Consider the following 21915-nt stretch of genomic DNA (forward strand, 5'->3'; position numbering starts at 1 on the left):
CGCCATACAGTTTGTTGTACGGGCGCGAAGCTAAAACAGAGTTTCAACTACTAGGACGGCAGACGTATTAAATTGCCTCGCCTCTTTTTAGATCCATTTCTTCAACTCAACCACAGCACAGCTCAACTCAGCCCGATCCCAGAGAGAAGACAAGGCCTCCAGGCTCCATAACGTCAAGATGACATCAGAAACTGGACTGGGTCTTCAAAAGGAACAGACTGGGTCTTCTATCGAGCAGACCTTAGATCCGAAGCCGCAGATGCCGTCAAGCTGGCTCTAGCCAGGATGAAGATGTACTACGACAAAGAACACAAGGACATGCTTGTTGGAGATAAAAATAGTATTGATACTGCTATGAATATGGTTGCTTTGCAACCAATATTACATAGATGGTGGGGCAAAGCTATGATTGGTTTTGAGCCTATTGAAAAGATTGAGAATGGCATCCGCCTTAGATTTCGGTGGCTCTTGACAAGAGTAGTCGTGATAAGAGAGAGTCCCAGAAGGTAAGTTTGAATCTATTTTAGCTATACAGTTACTGACTTTATAGTGTGAGTATCGAGATAGATGCTGTGTAGTCACTAGTACTGCGAATCCGGATATCTGCCATATATTTCCAGTCACACTTCTAGGCTGGGGTACTACATTTTCTATGGGATACACAGGTTTACCAACAGGTCAATGTGAAACCTTCGAATTGTCATTTTTAATCTTATTGTCGCTGTCAATTCTCTTGTCGCTGTTAATTCTCTTGTCGCTATTAATTCTCTTGTCGCTGTCAGGTGTATTTCTACAGAGTAAAAGAGGCAAGAGTCGATAGACAGTCGTAGTATATTTAAAGGTATATTACTACTTTAACTATAGACTAATCTCTAAACCCCTCTTCTTTCCCTTCCTTACCCTCTCTTCTTATACTCCTTAATACTTACTATTACCTTAGTTATAGTACGTAGTTACCCTATACTTAATTTCTAAGCTATTATAATTTTACGTATTAGCGTACCTAATATAGTATCCTCCCTTTTTAGCTTTTATCCTTAGAAGCTTATAGGTAGCCGTTAGATTATAAGAAGGCTAAGGTAGGCTAATGCCTTCTTAAAAACAAGAATAAATGTATAAGAATAAGTTAGTAAGTAAATATATAACTATATAACTATATAACTAGTAGTATTAGGAAAAGGAGAATAGTAGCGACTTTATAGTATAGTAAAGGCACGTAGCTAAACTATAAGATTTCTGTTATATATCGTACTTTTAGATCTCTACTTAACGTACCTCTTATATTTACTTTTAGTAAAGACATATTATAGTAAAGTACTAGTAAGTCACTAGATAGTCGTAAGACCCTTAATACGTAATACAAACTATATTACCTAGGCGCGCTAGTATTCCTTACTCTTTTACTACTTTTAGAAATCCTTTATTACCCTTTACTAAAAGGTTAATAGTACGCTAATAGTAGGTAGCTATTAGGATTAAACCGTATTACTTATAATTATATTTTTTAAGTAAATATAAAAAAACACTTTCTTTGTCCTTCTTTACTTAGTCTATCTCTTATAGTACTAAAGGGTATATAAAGACTTGTTTTTACTAGTTTATTACCTCTTTTTCTTCTTTTTACCTTATATAAATATAACGCTATTATACTCTCCTCTCCTTACGACTCTTTTAATAAACTTTTAATGTACCTTTATTAAACTATTAACGACAATATAGTATTAATAAAGCGTTTAGTAGCTTATAAGTAATACTTAAACTAAATAGCTTTATAAGACCTATAAAGTACCTTACTAAAGTATAAGGATAACGACTATAAGTTTCCTTTTTAGTAAAGAGTAACAGCCTAATAGTATAGTAGCTATATTAGTAAAGTACGTATACTATAAGAATCTAAAGAAAGAGTATATTTTTATAAGTATAACCTCTCTTAAGGCGACGCTCTTACGTTATAGCTTTGTTAACGTTACTAGGTTGTTTTAACTCTCTAAGCTAGAGAAATAGAACTTTAAAAGGTAATTATAAAAAAGGATAAAGTAAAGTAGTCTATTATTTATAGTAAAGTTAAAGCTAACACAAATAAGCTACAATTTAGGTCGCCTAAACTTTAGTAAAGAAGAGCCTTTAACATTTAAAGTCTTAGACTATAATATTAGTAAAGAAGAGGCTTTATAGTAATAAAGTAGATAAGAAAGAGCGCGTAAAGTAAAAGTTAGGTTATTTAGTAAAAATTACTTATTAGTTAAAGCTTTATAATAAGTTCGCTATAACTATAAACATAAAGGTAGATTATTATAATTAGCTTATAAAAGAGGCGATATAAGTAAACTAAAACTATCTTACTATCTTTAAAAAGTACGTGTCTTATTTTAAGAAAGTTATAAGTATCTTTTACTCTAATACTAAGTTACTACTAACTTAAAGGTAGTACGCGTATAATTTATAGAGATCTAAAAGAAGTAAGAAAGTAAAGGATGTTATAAAAGATAATACTAGTAACAAAAATAATAGTAGAAAAGATAGTAATAAGGACGAATAATAGACGACTAAAGGTTAAAGTGTCCTTAATAAGTAAGATTATACTTTAGGTTTTTTTTTTCTTTTTCTTTTTTCTAAGATATATAATAATAAAGTTAGTAGAGCTTTAAAGGGTGTTTACTAGTAGAAAAGTAGTTTAGTATTTTTTTTAAGATACTTAGGTTTCTAAGTTTTTATATAATAAATATAGAAATCGTACTTATATTACTATAACTATACTAGTAATATTATGCCTTTCTAACGATTATCTTAATATGTTTATTTATATTTACGTAAAAGTAGGCTATTATTAAGGTTTTATTATAGTTCTTATAAGTTTTCTAAATCGTTATACCTTTTTTATTTTATAAGATAGAGTCTGTTTCTTTATAAGCTTTTATAGTTAAGAATAGCTTTTACTTTAAATGTCTCTTTATCTAAGACTAAGATGTCTATTAGGCTTATAAGGACTTTGCCTTCTTACGCCTTATAAGGTTCTAGGCTTATAATTAGAAAGGTAAGATATAGCTATACTAACAAAAGAAGGCGTAGTCTATAAGTAAGTCTATAGTCCTTAATAACGTCTTTAATTTAGTAAAGGCTAATATACTTATTTACGAATTTCTTAGAGGGTTAACGTTACCTTAGGTATTTTATTAATAAGAGTACTTAGTCTCTCTTTTTAAATAAAATCTTTTTTTAGTTTTAGTTATACTATTTCTTATACTATTTTTAAGAATACTAAAGGAATATAATAATTTCTTTATAGCTACTTTATAGCTACTCTACTTATGTATTAGCTACTAGTACCTTTACTAGCTTTAACCGGTTTAAAGGTATGTCCTTAAGGCCTTACGGCTAGTACTTATATAGTACGTATAATAGTATTACGTTTATTATAGAGTACTATAAGGTATTATATATAAATTCTATAAGATCTAGCTTAGTTACCTAGTCGTCTTATGTAAAGCTATAGTAAGTTTAAAGGTAATACTTAATAGCTTAGTTCTACTATTCTGTTTGTCTATTTATTTATAAGTAATAAGTAGTACTAAGTTACTATATTATTACTAAGTACTAGTAGAAACTACTCTAGAATTTACTTATAAAGAAAGAGCCTTAGTCTAAGATAATACTATCTAGAATTCCGAATTATTATATAACGTAGTATATTAAGAGAGACGCTAGTCTATTACTAGTAAGACGATTAGTTATTAGAATATATAAGAAAAATTTTGTAAATTAGTCTATAATAATAAGTATTAAGTTATATAGTTTACTTACTACGTTATAAAAGTAAGGTAGCTACGTAATAAAGTTAAGTAAGATCTCTTACTAAGGTTTAAAAAGAATAAGAAGTAGGGCTAACTCGCTATATAGTAGATAAGTTCTTATCTTTATTCTTTAATAGATAGCGTAAGTAAAAACGTAATAGTAGACGTCTTTATTAAGACTTAGCTAGAAAAAGGATTAAGAAAGCCTTTTCTTTGTTTTACTAACTCTCTAGTACCTTATAGTAGGTACGTTATAAAAAAGCTTTAGTAACTCTTTACGTAAGCCTAGATTATTAGGTATATATATACGTTTATAATACTATAGTAGCGTATTATCCTTAAACGTTTATAAGGACCTAGTAGTACCTTAGCTACCTTACTACTTCTTTTACTCTTTATTAGTAATAAAGGCGTCCTTTTACTACGCGTTATAAAGGGCTTTTAATAGTAATAGTAGTAACGTTAACGTTATTATTACCTAGCTATTACTCTTACTAGCCTGACTCTAAGTAGAGTTCTCTACTAGTATAAGAGTACTTAATTCGCGACTTAATACTCTAGTAATAAAAGCATAAGGTCTTTAAGACCTACGATCGCCTTAGTCTACTAGCTAGCGTAAGTCTAGCCTCTTACGCTAGAGTGATTCTACTAAGATAGTATACGTTAAGAAGGTCGCTAGACCTTTAAAAGGAATTAAAGGAATTAAAGGAATAAAAGGAATTAAAAGAATAAAAGGAATAAAAGCTTAGTTTTAAACAAGCCTTATAGTAAGACTAATAGCTTTTAAGGTAACTACGTTTACTTAGAATTTATTAAGGAAAGTTACTAAGAGAGCTTGTTACGCCTCTAATTACTTATTAGGATCTTATAAGTCAGGCTACTATAATAACCTATATTATTAAAGGCCTAGAAACAGTCGTCTACGCCCCTTATTACCTTAAAAACTCAAAAATAAACGATAGAATCAAAATCAGTACCTTTAGATACCCCTTAGAGTACTAGCAGACTATAGGCAAGCCTATAGTAACAGATAGTAGGTGTACTAGACTTAAATAGAGCTAATACTACTTACTCGCGAGTAGGAGCTAGTACTCTTATACCTTAACTAAGAGCCGTAACAAGGAGCTAGAGAGTAGTAAGGGTAACAAGGACGATAAGACAGAGAAAATTATATAAAGGATCAAAGCCTACGTAATACTAAGTAAGGAGGAGAAGGCGTCGCGTCTCTTACGCGACCTTATTATTATAATAACGATAGTAGTAGAGACAAGAGCTATAAACATAACAACTCTCTTATATACCCTTAGGTCCCTTTTTAACGATAACCTAGTAACGATTAGATAATTAAGAACGATGTTAGAAGAGGCCTTTTAGAGGCTAGTAACGACAGTAGCCCCTTAGGCTACCTATACGTTAGTAGCGAGCTAGCGCCTAACAAGAGTACAGGTTATACTAGAGAGACAGATTAAGGAGTTAAGGATTAGGGCAGACAGACAGACAAAGGACTTAGTACGTCGTAGTACTATTAAAGTAGTGACAGTAGCTAATATAGTAATAGAGGGCGCTAAGGTAGTAACGACCTGCTGGCTACCTAGTAGCGACACTATCCTTACGTTTAAAGAGGCTATACTAAAGAACGTAATCTAAGATTAAGGCTAGGTATAGAGGGCGTTTAGGCCTACGGCCTAGCTCTATAAGAGTAAGTTTACTATAATCGTAAAAGGCCTACTAGTAGAACAGATTATATAGGTAGAGCTAAGAGCGTTACTAGTAAAGATCTAAGCCTACGTGCCGTATGTTATAAAGGTTAAAGTTAAACCTGTTAAGGCCCTTATAGTAAAGTTTATAACAGTAGTACTATACCTCTAGAGCGCTAACGTAGTAACGCGCCTATACAAATAAGGGTTAATCTAGTAAGCCTAGATCTTTAACTACAAGCTATATTCGGCCGACCTATAAATCTAAAGATACTTCTAGTACTATTAGTTCGGCTACATTAGGCGGTTCTATAAGAACTAGGCCTAGTATAGCTACTACGTAAGAGCGGCGTACCCTTAAGGCAAAGAGGAGTGCCCTTAACTTAATAGTAGAAAGAGATACGTTAACTATAGTAGACTATACGCGGTATAGGACTGTTAGTGTCCTAAGGCCCTTAAGGTAAAGGAGCAGGCATATACCGTATATTAATAGAGGCCTAGACAGTTTAAGGTGTCTAAGAGTAGCTTTACTAGCCGGGTACCTAGCGTTATGCTAGCGTCCTTATAAGACAGTAATAATAGCTACTAGATCGTAGTATATAAGAGACTATAGACAGGTAACAGTAAGAAGCCTATAGTAAAGACTCTAGTAAGGTAAGGGCGCCTTCTTATTAGAGTACTAGATACTATAATAGTCTAGAGCTACGATATTATAGAGATGTTAAGCTAGAGGGCTAACTAAGGGTCTAGCGACCCCTTTATAACGTAAGAATTACAGATCCTAGACTCTTAGTAATAAAATTAATAATAGTATACTAGAATACTATAAGAAGAAACAGCCTTACCTTAATAGTACTTTATAATAGCCGTAAAGTCGACGTTATAGTAATTTAGGAGCTATAGTATAACACTTAGACAAAGATAGTCTACTACCTAGTGTAGGCAAAGTACTAGCAGGTCTATAAGGGTAAAGGTAGAGTAGCTATCTACGTCTATAAGCGGCACCTACCTCTTACTTAAGTAGTAAAGACAGGTGTTGACTAGTGTTACGTTACTTTATAAGGAGTTACTGTCTAGTTAATATACTCGCTAATTCCTAACTCCCTAGGCTAGGCTAGCCCTCTTTAGCGGCTTACTAGAAAGGACCTAGAGAGGCTATAGATCGTTATAAGTAATATAAACCTTTATTACCTGCTCTAAGATAGAGCTAGTAAGACTACTCTTAAATTAGAGACCCTTCTCTATCTAGCCTATAAGTAGTAGCTCTCGCTATACACACCCTAAAGAGAGCTAATATAGTAGCGACATAACAAATAAGACTCGACGATTAACTACGCGTAGGTTATAGCGACGCTCTAGTATACTTATTAAGGTAACTTAGGATACAAAGGATCTAACTACTATACCTAGCTAATTAAGGTTATTACCTAAGTAAGAGATTACTAGAAGAGAGCTATAAAGGCACTAGGATAGAGCTAGACCCTAATAGACCGAGAACTAGTAACGATTAAGGCTAGGAGGCTCTGCCTCTTCTTAGAGCTACTAGACATACCTTATAAGGTCGACAAGGTAGTTAACTTACTTACCTTCTAGCTTATACGTATTATAGACATATCTACCCTAAGAAAGAAGGTTAACTAAGGGCGTACTAAGCCTTAGTAGAATAGTAAGGTCTTTAAGGCCGTCTAGTAAGCGTAGGTAGCGCGCTATTAATACGCTACCGCCCTAACTAAGCTCTACTAGCGCGACCTCTAGTAAGCTAGTACTTATTAACTCTATATAATATAAGACGTAAAAACTAGGAGCTAGCGCGGCGCCCTTACTACTACCTTAAAGGACTAATAAAAACTATAGAGTCTTAAGAGGTAGGCTAGGCTCTATAGCTATACGCCCCTAGAACTAGCCTTACTCTTGCCTCTTTAAGGCGCTAATAAAGAGGTACCGGCTATAAGCTACTATAATAAAGTAATAGTATTAGGCCGACAGTTCTTTTTAGAATTAATAGCTAATCTTAGTAACGTTGTTCTAGACCTTTAGGACAAGTAGTACTAACGGTTTACTATTAACGACACTATAATAGAGGTAGATATTACTAACGTTCTCTAAAAGACAAGTACCTAAAAGGCGCTAGGCCCTAACCTACTACCTACCGGCTTTCTTAAGGTATATAGGCGCCCTCTAGCCAAGCTCTTTATAGTAATAGTAACTACAAGCCTCTAGCTAGGGTACTTCCTTACGTAGTTTAAAGTAGCGAAGGTAGTAGTACTATGTAAGCCTAGAAAGACTCTTAAGTAGTAACAAACCGCTAGGGCCTATAGGCTGATATTACTCTTAAACGCGATAGGCAAAGTAATTAAGTTAGTAATTAGCTAGTACTTTACTAAAGTCGTAGAGTCGTAAGGGCTTCTCCCGGAAACGCAGATAAGGAACCGGCCGTAGCGCTTAATAGACCTTATAGTTAAAATAGTAGTTAACGCTACGTATATAGCGTAGAGCTATAGGGCTATAGCGTCCCTTCTTTAACTCGATATTAAAGGCGCCTTTAATATAGTAAACTATATACGCCTTTTTTATACTCTCTAGTACCTAGGGTTCCTTATATAGGCCGTACAGTAAGTATATAGCTTTCTTACTAATTAGACAGCTAGTCTCTTCTTTAATAAAGAGGCGGCGCCGCCCTAAGAAGTTACTATAAGGGTACTATAAGGTTCGCCCTTTTCTCTTATCCTCTTCTTCCTTTATACTACTAGCTTATACACGCTACTATAAGGTTATATAAGCCTTATTATAGTAGGATTCGCTAACGACCTTAACCTCTTAGCTTTTAGTAGAGACACGATAGAGACACGCTAGTACTTTAAAGAGGCGTAATAGACATGTAGCTAGTAGTCGTGTATAAGAGGGATAGAGTTTGCCTTAGAAAAGAGTAAGCTCCTTTACCTTACTTATACTTACGCTATACTAACGACGCCTGTCTACCTTAATAGCCGGGTTATACCCCTAGTCTAAGAGGCGCGCTTTCTAGGAGTTTAGTTAGACTAAAAGCTTAGATAAAAGGGCTACCTTAACGCTATTAAACAAAAGTTCGCTACTTAGTAGTTCGCGCTTATAAGGCTTACTACGTCCGCGTAGGGATATAGCCTACTACGCGTAAGAGAGATCTATATAAAGGTAATCTAGAGTACTATAGTATATAGCGTAAGGGTCTAGTACCGCCCCTCTAAGTAATAAGCTAAGGGGATTATAAAAGACCTTACTATAAAGTAGTTATAGTGCCTTTACGTTGTTGTAAGGGTGTACTAGGCGACGCCTATCTAGTTCCTTAAGACTAAAATAGCTACGCCTTTACTTAACCTCTACTTTAACAAGTAAGTAGTAGACTTTAAATAACGTCTTAAACGTATAAGTAAGGGTAAACTTATATAGTCTATCTATAATAAGGTAGCGGCCTGTCTTTAATAACGCTAGAGACACTACTATAGTGCTACTATAGCGCTACCTTATACGTTACTTAAGTATAGGGCAGGCCGAGCTATATAGGCAAAAGACTAGTATAAGGACTCCTTCTTAGAGAAGACCTTATAAGGGAACTAGAAGGTACGATAGTCTTAATACAACAGCTCGCTAGTATACTACTAAGGCGCTGCCCTAGTCGCGCTACCTGTCCCCTTAGTAGATACCCTTAAGAAGTACCTACTCCTCTATAAGTATAAGAGCTCTCTTTTAACATAGATCTATACTAGTAAAGTTAGACTCTAGGCCTTCTTTTTTAAGTGTAGAGTACTAGAGGTAGTGACCTCTTAGTACTTCTATAGTAAGGCCCTAAAGATAGCGGCTTACCTAGTCCTTAACTACTAGTAGCTAGATTAATAGTAGTAGGCCTTATAGTAAGCGCTCTACCTAAGAGTACTATAGACGTTTTGCGACTTTGTAGTAGTAATAAAGAAAGGTAAGAGCGCTCGTATACTAATCTATTAGCTACTGTCTACCGGCTAATTCCTATAGTTCTGTCTAGCTAAGCGCTACCTAGTAGAGGAGTTATAAGAGAGAGAGTAGCCCTAGCTAGTAGCCGGCGACCTGCCGGCGCCTCGCTAGTATCTTATTAGTATGTTTAGTATTACTAGGCTAGAAGGTTAAGTTCTAGTAGAGTAGCGATAAGGACCTAGCGCCCTAGTAGCGCCGTAATAGTATAAACGCAAGTAGTAGTACATAGGTTTTTACCTAGCTTTAGTATAGTTTTACTACGTGATTTATGTAGTATAGAGGTTCTACATGTAGTAGGCATAGGCAGTAAGAACAATAATAATAATAATAATAATACTATAATAACCTATTAGTAAGGTTTTAGCTACTCTCCTTATATTTAATCTTAAAGTTAAAGATAGAAAGTTCCTCTAGCTATCTAGCTTACTACTATAATAACTTTAGCTTTATAAAGAGGTAATAGTAGTTTAGGTAATCTATTAAAACTAATACTAAACTTTATATATATACTAAGTACGGCCTTTATAACCTAAAAGCCTTAATAATAGCTATTAACTTAGCGTTAAAGGTATTATAGCGTAGCTCCGGCCTCTTTAACTTTCTAGAAATAAACGTAATAAGGTACTAGTAGCCTTCTTATAGCTATAAAAGGACAGTACTAATAGTATAAGTAGATATATCTGTTTCTATACGTGTAAGTAGTTTAAGGTTATAGTAACGTAAGAAAGAGGCCTTTATAAAGACTAGTTATAGCTTATAAAAGGCTTTTAAGGCTTTAGAACTTAGTGTAATAGTACTAGCGACGTTACCTTAAAGGAGATTTGTTAGTAGTATAGTAATCTTTAAATAATTCTTAATAAAGCGCCTATAGAACTTAGTAAACCCTAAGAAGACATAAATGTCTTTTATAGTTATAAGAATAAGCTATTCTTAGATTATAAAGACACGCTTAGGTTTAATATAAACTCTTTATAGGTTAATAACGTATCTTAAGAAACCTACTTACTTTATATTAAACTCGTACTTTAAGAGATTAGCGTAAAGGTTATGTTATTAGAGACGTTTAAGAACGTAGTAAATATACTACATATACTCTTCTTTATTTATAGAGTAGATAAAGATATTATTAAGATATATAATACAAATATTATTAATAAGATTCTTTAGTACTTTATTAATAAAGGACTAGAAGGTCACTAGTACGTTTACTAGCCTAAAAGGCATAACGTAGTATTTAAAGTAGCTATATTAGTACTAGAAAGCCGTTTTCTAGTTATTACCGGCCTTAATATAAACTTAATAGTACGCTTTATGTAGGTTAAGCTTAGTGTAGACACGGGCTTATAATAGCCGGTTAAGGATCTCTCTAATTAATAGAATAAGGGCTTAGTTCTTTTTAGTTATACTATTTAACGCCTAGTAGTTAACGTAAAGTTATAGCTTCTCTTCTTTCTTTAGAACAAATAGTATTAGAGTACTAGTAAGGCTCTTACTTAGACAGATCTATCCTTTTACTAGGGCGTTGTCTAAATATTCGCGTAGAACACTTAGCTCGACCTCTATAAGCAGGTAGATGTTAGGTACGCTAACATGTAAGACTATAATAGCTTAAAAATCAAGTATAAGGTAACTACGTACTATAACTAAGGTAATAGTAGGCGTTAAAGAGTATAAGAATAAAGAAGAGAGAGGTAAAAAGAAGAGAGTTTAGAGATTAGTCTATAGTTAAAGTAGTAATATACCTTTAAATATACTACGACTATCTATTAACTCTTGTCTCTTTTACTTTATAGAAATATACTTAACATTCTAATCTCTTTCCTTTACTAAAAGGTTATAGACTATTAGAGTAAGAAGTAATAATGTAGACATAATAAATAAACCTTAATAAGACGTAGGCCTCTTTTTAAGTAACTCTTTAGAATACCTCTTTATAAGTAGATAGTAGTAAACCTAGTACGACTTTCTAAATATTAATAGAAATCCTTTCCTTAAGTAAGACTAAGTTAAATAAGAGGATTACCTAAGTAAAGGTAGAGTAGTGCCTTAAGTAAAAGTAAGACTACCTTATAGTACTTAAGAGAAGAGAGGCTCTCTTAATAAACCTATACAAATTCGATAACTCTCTTAAAGTAGAACAGCCCTTTTAGTAAACCTATATTAAAGAAATAAAGAAAAGCTATTATAATACCTCTTTTATTCTACTAAAAAACAAGACATATACTAGTATTACGACCTTCTTATTTAACTAAAAAACAGAGTTTAATACTTATCTAGAGAGTTATCTAACAGATACTAAATGTATTAGTACTATAGTAGTAGTACTAAAGGATTATATTAAAGAGTACTAGAAGTCTTTTATTTTCTTAGAAAAAGGCAGATTAGTTCTTAATATAACTTAAGAAGAAATAAAAGCGTAGCTCTTTTATAGTATTATAGATAAGAGTACTTACTCTCTTAAAGTAGTATTAAAACTCTAAATGTTAACTTAAAACTAAAACAAGACCTTTAGGAATTTCTTTTAATAGTATAACTCTTTAGTTATTAAACTTAGCTATACTCTCTTAGAGATATTCTATATCTACCTTCTTATTAATTGTTTAAAGCCTAAGTTAAAGGCCTATATAGTAAGTAGTAAGGTCTTAGATACCTTTAAGGTAGTTAAGGTAGTAGTGTTAGAAAGAGAAACTCTTATTTAGATAAGGTAATAAGAAGGCTCTTATAAAGCCCTTTTAATACTATACTATACTAAAAGAGGCTCTTCTTATAATCTAAAGACCTTATCTATACTAGTAAACACGTAAGGGGTATCTAGTAGCTAAACTTTAAATACGTAAAGAGAGTCTCTTAGCGTTATAAAAACCTTTTCTTTAAGTAAGGTATAAGGTAACTACTACTAATACTAGTAGCCCGGTTATTAGGTAAATTTGTACTTACTATATAAATGCTCTATATATAGTTAATCTAGGTATACTTACGCTTAGTGCCCTAATAAGGCTAGTACTTTAGGCGCTAATACTACACTAGTAGCTTATTACGTTACGCCTAAATAATAAGAAGAGAGGCGACCCTTAATAAGTATTTAGGTAGAGATACGTATTAGAAGTAACTAGGTAGCTATACTAGCCTTACTAGACTTAAGAGTAAAAGTCAACCTTATCTACTTATAACTATTAAGATAGAAGGCACTATAGTAACTTAATAATTATATTATAGTGTCCTTACTATTCTAGAAAACAACGATAAGCTTTAGATTATACGATCTGTTTATTAAGGCCTAAGATAACTACTTAATAGTAAGGCGACATTAAGGTAGATTTGTCGTTACTAATATTAAGGACTTAGATGTTATACTTAGATTTCTATAGCTAGAGGCTATAGACCTAATCGTTTTATAAAAGACCTAGACGTTTATATACCTTATATTGTCTTTAATAGTCCGGCTATATATAATAAAAAAAGAAATTAAGAAAGTAATAAAAGAAGCTTAATTTATAATTATAGTAATAGTATAGCTAATTATAGTTAACCTAGAATCCTTAGGTAAAGAAGAACTATAAGAGGAATTACAAGAAGATAGTAAGGCTATAACGACCTTATCTAGTAAGTACTAATAATTTATAGACGTCTTCTCTAAAAAAAGGGCTAGATCACTACTTATAATTAATAGCCTTACTTATATAATAGACCTTAAAGGAGACATAGTACTACTATATAGCTAAATCTACCTGCTTATAAAGGTTAAGCTAGGTGTCTTACACGAATATTTAGACGATACCCTAGTAAAAGAATAGATCTGTCTAAGTAAGAGCCTTACTAGTACTCTAATACTATTTGTTCTAAAAAAAGGAGAGAAGCTACGACTCTACGTTAACTACTAGGTATTAAATAGTATAACTAGAAAGAACTAAGCCCTTATTCTATTAATTAGAGAGATCCTTAACTAGCTAGTATAAGCCTGTGTCTATACTAAGCTTAACTTACGTAAAGCGTACTATTAAGTTTGTATTAAGGCTAGTAATAAGTAGAAAACAGCTTTCTAGTACTAATATAGTTACTTTAAATACTACGTTATACCCTTTAGGCTAGTAAACGTACTAGCGACCTTCTAGTCCTTTATTAACAAAGTACTAAGGAATCTTATTAATAATATTTATATTATATATCTTAATAATATCCTTATTTACTTTATAAATAAAGAAGAGTATATATAGTATGTTTACTACGTCTTTAAACGTCTCTAATAACACAACCTCTATACTAACCTCTTAAAGTACAAGTTTAATATAAAGTAAGTAGGTTTCTTAAGATACGTTATTAACCTATAAAGAGTTTGTATTAAACCTAAGCGTGTCTCTATAATCTAAGAATAGCCTATTCTTATAACTATAAAAGACATTTGTGTCTTCTTAAGGTTTACTAGGTTCTATAAGCGCTTTATTAAGAATTATTTAAAGATTACTATACTACTAATAAATCTCTTTTAAGGCGACGTCGCTAGTACTGTTACACTAAGTTCCGAAGCCCTAAAAGCCTTTTATAAGCTATAACTAGTCTTTATAAAAGCCTTTTTCTTACGTTACTATAACCTTAAACTACTTACTTATATAAAAACAAATATATCTACTTATACTATTAGTACTGTCTTTTTATAGCTATAGAAAGGCCGCTAGTACCTTATTACATTTATTTCTAGAAAGCTAAAAAGGCCGGAGCTATACTATAACACTCTTAACGCTAAGTTAATAGCTATTGTTAAGGCTTTTAGGTTATAGAGGCCGTACTTAGTATATATATAAAGTTTAGTATTAGTTTTAACAGATTACTTAAACTACTATTACTTCTTTATAAAGCTAAAGTTATTATAGTAGTAAGCTAGATAGCTAAAGGAACTTTCTGTCTTTAACTTTAAGATTAAATATAAAGAAGGTAGCTAAAACCCTACTAATAGGTTGTTGTAGTAATATAACTTATAAGATCTTAATAAGTAATTAGAGGCGTAACAAGCTCTCTTAGTAACTTTCCTTAACAAATTCTAGGTAAACGTAGTTACTTTAAAAGCTATTAGTCTTACTATAAGGCTTGTTTAAAACAAAGCTTTTATTCCTTTTATTCTTCTAATTCCTTTTATTCTTTTAATCCTTTCTATTCCTTTTAAAGGTCTAGCGACCTTCTTAACGTATACTATCTTAGTAAAATTACTCTAGTATAAGAGGCTAGACTTACGTTAGCTAGTAGACTAAGGTAATCATAAGTCTTAAGGACCTTACGCTTTTATTACTAGAGTATTAAGTCACGAATTAAACACTCTTATACTAGTAGAGAACTTTACTTAGAGTTAGGCTAGTAAGAGTAATAGCTAGGTAATAGTAACGTTAACGTTACTACTATTACTATTAGAAGCCCTTTATAACGTGTAGTAGAAGGACGCCTTTATTACTAATAAAGAGTAGAAGAAGTAGTAAGGTAGCTAAGGTACTACTAAGTCCTTATAGACGTTAAAGATAATGTACTACTATAGTATTATAGACGTATATATATACTTAATAATCCGGGCTTATATAAGAAGTTACTAAAGCTTTTTTATAACGTACTTACTATAAGGTACTAGAGAGTTAGTAAAACAAAAAAAAGGACTTTCTTAATCTTTCTTTTAGCTAAGTCTTAATAAAGACGTCTACTATTACGTTTTTACTTACGCTATCTATTAAAGAATAAAGGTAAGGACCTATCTACTATATAGTAAGTTAGCCTTACTCCTTATTCTTTCTAAACCTTAGTAAGAGATCTTACTTAACTTTATTACGTAGCTACCTTACTCTTATAATATAGTAAGTAAACTATATAACTTAATACTTATTATTATAGACTAATTTATAAAATTTTCCTTATATATTCTAATAACTAATTGTCTTACTAGTAATAGACTAGCGTCTCTTCTAATATACTATGTCGTATAATAATTTAGAATTCTAGATAGTATTGTCTTAGACTAAGGCTCTCTCTTTATAAGTAAATTTTAGAGTAGTTTCTACTAGTACTTAGCGACATTATAGCGACTTAGTACTACCTATTACTTATAAACAGACAAGTAGATAGAATAGTAGAACTAAGCTATTAAGTATTACCTTTAAACTTACTACGACTTTATATAAGACGACTAAGTAACTAAGCTAGATCTTACTAAATTTATATATAATACCTTATAGTACTTTATAATAAATATAACACTATTATATATACTATATAAGTACTAGCTATAAGGTCTTAAAGACATACTTTTAAACTAGTTAAAGCTAGTAGAGGCGCTAGTAGCTAATACGTAAGTAGAGTAGCTATAAAGTAGCTATAAAGAAATTATTATATTCTTTTAGTATTTCTAAAAATAGTATAAGAAATAGTATAACTAGAACTAAAAAAAGATTTTATTTAAAAAAAGAGACTAAGTACTCTTATTAATAAAATACCTAAGGTAACGTTAACCTTCTAAGAAATTTATAAATAAGTACATTAGCCCTTACTAAATTAAAGACGTTATTAAGGACTATAGACTTACTTATAGACTATACTTTCTTTTGTTAGTATAGCTATATCTTACCTTTCTAATTATAAGCCTAAAACCTTATAAGGCGTAAGAAGGTAAAGTCTTTATAAGCCTAATAGATATCTTAGTCTTAGATAAAGAAACATTTAAAGTAGAAGCTATTCTTAACTATAAAGGCCTATAAAGAAATAGACTCTATCTTATAAAATAAAAAGAGTATAACGATTTAGAAAACTTATAAGAACTATAATAAAACCTTAACAATAGCCTACTTTTACGTAAATACAAATAAACATATTAAGATAATTATTAGAAAGACATAATGTTACTAGTATAGTTATAGTAACGTAAGTATAACTTTTATATTTATTATATAAAAACTTAAAAACTTAAGTATCTTAAAAAAAACACTAAACTACTTTTTTACTAGTAAACACTCTTTAAAGCTCTACTAACTTTATTATTATATATCTTAGAAAAAAGAAAAAGAAAAAAATCTAAAGTACGATCTTACTTATTAAAGACGCTTTAACCCTTATTTATTTATTATTTGTCTTTATTACTGTCTTTTCTACTATTATTTTCTTTATTATTATTATCTTTTATAGTATCCTTTACTTTCTTACTTCTTTTAGATCTTTATAAATCGTACGCGTACTACCTTTAAGTTAGTAGCGACTTAGTATTAAGGTAAGGGATACTTATAACTTTCTTAAAATAAGATACATACTTTTTAAAGATAGTAACATAGTCTTACTATACTTGTATCGCCTCTTTTATAAGCTAATTACAATAGTCTACCTTTATGTTTATAGTTATAGTAAACTTATTATAAAGCTCTAACTAATAGGTAATTTTTACTAGATAACTTAACTTTTACTTTATACGCTTCTCTTTATTTACTTTATTACTATAAAGCCTCTTCTTTACTAATATTATAGTCTAAGACTTTAAATATTAAAGGCTCTTCTTTACTAAAGTTTAAGTAGCCTAAATCATAACTTATTTATATTAGCTTTAACTTTACTATAAATAATAGACTACCTTACCTTATCTTTTTTTGTAATTACCTTTTAAAGTTTTATTCTCTTAGCTTAGAGAGTTAAAACAACCTAGTAACGTTAATAAAGCTATAACGTAAGAGCGTCGCCTTAAGAAGGGTTATACTTATAAAAATATACTCTTTCTTTAGATTCTTATAGTATATATACTTTACTAACGCGGCTACTATACTATTAGGCTATTACTTTTTACTAAAAAGGAATACTTATAGTCGTTATCCTTATACTTTAGTAAGGTACTCTATAAGTCTTATAAAGCTATTTAGTTTAAACATTACTTATAAGCTACTAAACGCTTTATTAGTACTATATTATTGTTAGTAGTTTAATTAAGGTTTGTTAGAAGTTTGTTAGAAGAGTCGTAAGAAGAGAGAAGTATAATAGCGTTATATTTATATAAGGTAAAAAGAAGAAAAAGAGATAACAAACTAGTAAAAACAAGTCTTTATATACCCCTTAGTACTATAAGAAAGGGACTAAGTAAAGAGAGATAAAGAAAGTGTTTTTCTATATTTACTTAAAAAATATAATTATAAGTAATATAGTTTAATCTCTATAGCTACTTACTATTAGTATACTGTCGACCTTTTAGTAAAGGGTAATAAAGGATTTCTAAAAGCGGCTAAAGGGTAAGGAATACTAGTGTGCCTAGGTAATATAGTTAGTACTACGTATTAGGGATCTTACGACTACCTAGCGACTTACTAGTACTCTACTATAAGGTGTCTTAGCTAAAAGTAAATATAAGAGGTATAAGGTAGAGATCTAAAAGTATAATATATAATAGAAATTTTGTAGTTAGGCTACGCGCCTTTACTATACTATAAAGTCGCTACTACTCTCTTTTCTCTAATACTACTAGTTATATAGTTACGTATTTATTTACTAATTTATTTCTTTATTTTAGAGAGAGGGTATTTAAAGGCTATATCTAGGCCTAACGCGGCCTCTCTATAATCTAACGGCTACTTATAAGCTTTTAAGGACAGAAGCTAAAAAGAGAGGATACTATATTAGGTACACTAATACGTAAGACTATAATAGCTTAGAAATTAAGTATAAGGTAACTACGTACTATAACTAAGGTAATAGTAGGCGTTAAGAAGTATAAGAATAGAGAGAAGAGAGGTAAAAAGAGAGGAGTTTAGAGATTAGTCTATAGTTAAAGTAGTGATATACCTTTAAATATACTATAACTATCTATTAACTCTTGCCTCTTTTACTCTATAGAAATATACCTAACAGTAGATTTAGCTATACAGCGGTACCGCGTCTCCTTTAAGGTCTATTACATAAGTAGGGCCATTAATTACAGGTAGCGATCTAGCCCTTTCTTTAGAGAAGACGTCTACAAATTATTAGTACTTACTAGGTAGAGTTACTATAGCCTTACTGTCTTCTTATAGTTCCTCTTATAGTTCTTCTTTACTTAGGGATTCCGGGTCGACTATAATTAGTTATACTATTACTATAATTATAAACTAGGCTTCTTTTATTACTTTTTTAATTTCTTTCTTTATTATATATAGCCAGACTATTAAAGACGACGTAAGGTATATAAATGTCTAGGTCTTTTATAAAACGATTAGGTCTATAGCCTTTAGCTATAGAAATCTAAGTATAATATCTAAGTCTCTAATGTTAGTAATAACAAATCTACCTTAATGTCGCCTTACTATTAAGTAGTTATCTTAGGCCTTAATAAACAGATTATATAATCTAAAGCTTGTCGTTGTTTTCTAGAATAGTAAAGATACTATAATGTAATTATTAAGTTACTATAGTGCCTCTTATCTTAATAGTTATAAGTAGATAAGGTTAACTTTTACTCTTAAGTATAGTAAGGCTAGTATAGCTACCTAGCTACTTCTAATACGTATCTCTACCTAAATACTTATTAAGGGTTACCTCTCTTCTTATTGTTTAGGCATAACGTAGTAGGCTACTAGTATAGTATTAGCGCCTAAAGTACCGGCCTTATTAAGGTACTAAGCGTAAGTATACTTAGATTAACTATATATAGAGTATTTATATAGTAGGTATAAATTTGTCTAATGACTAGGCTACTAGTATTAGTAGTAGTTACCTTATACCTTACTTACTAAAGGGGTTTTTACGATACTAAGAGAGTCTCTTTACGTATTTAAAGTTTAGCTACTAGATACTCTTTACGTGTTTACTAGTGTAGATAAGGTCTTTAGATTATAAGAAGAGCCTCTTCTAGTATAGTATAGTATTAAAAGGGCTTTATAAGAGCCTTCTTATTACCTTGTCTAAATAAGAGTTTCCTTTCTTAACACTACTACCTTAACTACCTTAAAGGTATCTAAGACCTTACTACTTACTATATAGGCCCTTAACTTAGGCTTTAAATAGTCGATAAGAAGGCAGATATAAAACATCTCTAGAAGAGTATAGCTAAGTTTAATAACTAAAGAGTTATACTATTAAAGGAAATTCCTAAAGGTCTTGTTTTAGTTTTAAGTTAATATTTAGAGTTTTAATACTACTTTAAAAGAGCGAGTACTCTTATCTATAATACTATAAAGGAGCTACGCCTTTATTTCTCTCTAAGTTACATTAAGAACTAATCTGTCTTTTTTTAAGAAAATAAAAGACTTTTAGTACTCTTTAATATAATCCTTTAGTACTACTACTATAGTGTTAACGCGTTTAGTATCTATTAGATAACTCTCTAGATAGGTATTAAACTCTGTTTCTTAGTTAAATAAAAAGGTCGTAATACTAGTATATATCTTGTTTTTTAGTAAAATAAAAAGGGTATTACGATAGCTCTTCTTTATTTCTTTAATACAGGTTTACTAGAAAGGCTATTCTACTTTAAGAAGGTTATTAAATTTGTATAGGTTTATTAAGAGAGCCTCTCTTCTCTTAAGCGCTATAAGGTAGTCTTACTTTTACTTAAAGTACTACTCTACCCTTACTTAGGTAATCCTCTTGTTTAACTTAGTCTTACTTAAGGAAAGGATTTCTATTAACATTTAGGAGGTCGTACTAGGTTTACTACTATCTACCTATAAAGAGGTATTCTAAAGAGTTACTTAAGAAGAGGCCTACGTCTTGTTAAGGTTTATTTGTCGTGTCTACGTTATCGCTTCTTACTCTAATAGTCTATAACCTTTTAGTAAAGGAGAGAGATTAAAATGTTAGGTATATTTCTATAAAGTAGAAGAGGCAAGAGTTAATAGACAGTTGTAGTATATTTAAAGGTATATTACTACTTTAACTATAGACTAATCTCTAAACCCCCTTTCTTTCCCCTCCTTACCCTCTCTTCTTATGCTCCTTAATGCCTACTATTACCTTAGTCGTAGCACGTAGTTACCCCGTACTTAATTTCTAAGCCATTATAATTTTACGTGTTAGCGTACCTAACAGTTACTGTCAATTCTCTCGCTATTGTCATTACTATTTATTAAGTTTTCGTCTTGTAAAATGTACCGGGAGTTCTGCGAAGTTCTTCTGAGATTGAAGTAGCAGACGACCAGCAGAACATACCGTTCGCCATTTTCACCTGCTGGATTAATAGGCCCCAGGAAGTCCATCCCTACCATGCTCCAGGGTTCTGCCTAGGCAGACCAGGACGAAAAGTCTGAGTCTGATGTCCTGGAGACCCTAGTGACGTAGTAAGGGATCATGTGCCGCGTACTTTTCTTTGGAACAACCTTATCTAGGTTCTTGTGGCCCAAGTTTTAGTTGTGTCTTGCGCCAAGGTTTGCGTTGTTCCTAGGATGCCGTCGTGGTCGTTTCTATGGCGGGTTGCCTACCTTAGCTAAGAGAGAGCCACTGATGATATATGTCTACATGTATGATGTAAGTATCATGTTGCATCCTGTGGCCATATTTCACTCCATCGACCTCATAGTAAGAGCATTGTTAATATAATATAATATTGCATCTGCCGTGCCCGGTATTTTATTGCTTTCTAAGGCTCTAAGCCCAATCTTTGCAAAATCCAAACCCAACTTTCTACCTGTCGCAACCGCGCGTCAACTCTTTTATCAGCGCAATCTGCTAAGTCTATCTATACGTCATGACCAACAAAGGTAATGACTCTTGCGCTGTTTCTATAGAACTTATAGCTCTAAACTCAATCTTCGGTTTGCAGGTCCTGCTAGTGACGGGCTTGTCCAAGGATCTTGTCTATTCTTGTGCTGCTGGCCAACTTGATCAGCTGCACAGCTTCCTGGAACAAGCTCAGAATTGATTTGCACTCTATCCCAACACCGGATTATCTCCTGCGGATAGCGGCCAAAAGTGGCCAGGCAGGAGTGCTTCACCACCTCTTCGACTCCTTGCCCGAGTGTCGCCATCGAAGACCATGGCTTCCCAACCTCCCGGATAGGGTCAACTGGGATGAAGTTCCACAGAAGTGGGAGCCTGAGCTAGACGGGGTAGCAGCACATGCCGCTATCGAAGGTGCTGATCCTATCAAGCTCTTCGAAGTGTTCTTCGACTATGGTATGAGCGTCAAACATCACCTGGAGCGGGCGATCTCTCTACTCGCGTGCGCGATTGGGTACAACAAGTTCGAATTTGCAAAGTTTTTACTCTAAAAGGGGGCGAATCCCAATGGTCGATATACATTTGAGAGGAATGATTTCCTTGGCGCGGTAGCTCTCTGACTCAAAGCCACGACTTTGCTGATACTTTTTGCGGATGCAGTGCTTTTCTAGGTAATTGAAGCATATTGCACATCTGGTTTTAGTCCTCAAGAGAGCGACGACAGTGGATATCACAAAGCCAAGAATAACGGGGTTCGTACTATCATAGGTCGTTCGTAGAATGGAGTTTGCGGACTTTAGTACCTTGTATTA

At 32.2% G+C, this 21915-nt stretch overlaps 2 protein-coding genes across 2 annotated transcripts; both read left to right on the plus strand.

The window, feature by feature from the left end:
• Nucleotides 1-285: 285 nt before the first annotated feature.
• Nucleotides 286-578, plus strand: M430DRAFT_22537 (hypothetical protein; the record flags this gene model as incomplete). The annotated part of the gene is made up of 2 exons (XM_024864713.1): nt 286-506; nt 551-578. The coding sequence occupies 2 exons, from the start codon at nt 286-288 to the stop codon at nt 576-578; spliced, it is 249 nt and encodes an 82-aa protein (XP_024717476.1).
• A 20553-nt stretch (nt 579-21131) lies between these two features.
• M430DRAFT_22539 (hypothetical protein) lies at nt 21132-21654 on the plus strand (the record flags this gene model as incomplete). The annotated part of the gene is made up of 2 exons (XM_024864715.1): nt 21132-21144; nt 21281-21654. The coding sequence occupies 2 exons, from the start codon at nt 21132-21134 to the stop codon at nt 21652-21654; spliced, it is 387 nt and encodes a 128-aa protein (XP_024717477.1).
• Nucleotides 21655-21915: the final 261 nt, after the last annotated feature.

Source organism: Amorphotheca resinae (genome assembly GCF_003019875.1).
Source record: "Amorphotheca resinae ATCC 22711 unplaced genomic scaffold M430scaffold_12, whole genome shotgun sequence".
NCBI lineage: Eukaryota > Fungi > Ascomycota > Leotiomycetes > Helotiales > Amorphothecaceae > Amorphotheca > Amorphotheca resinae.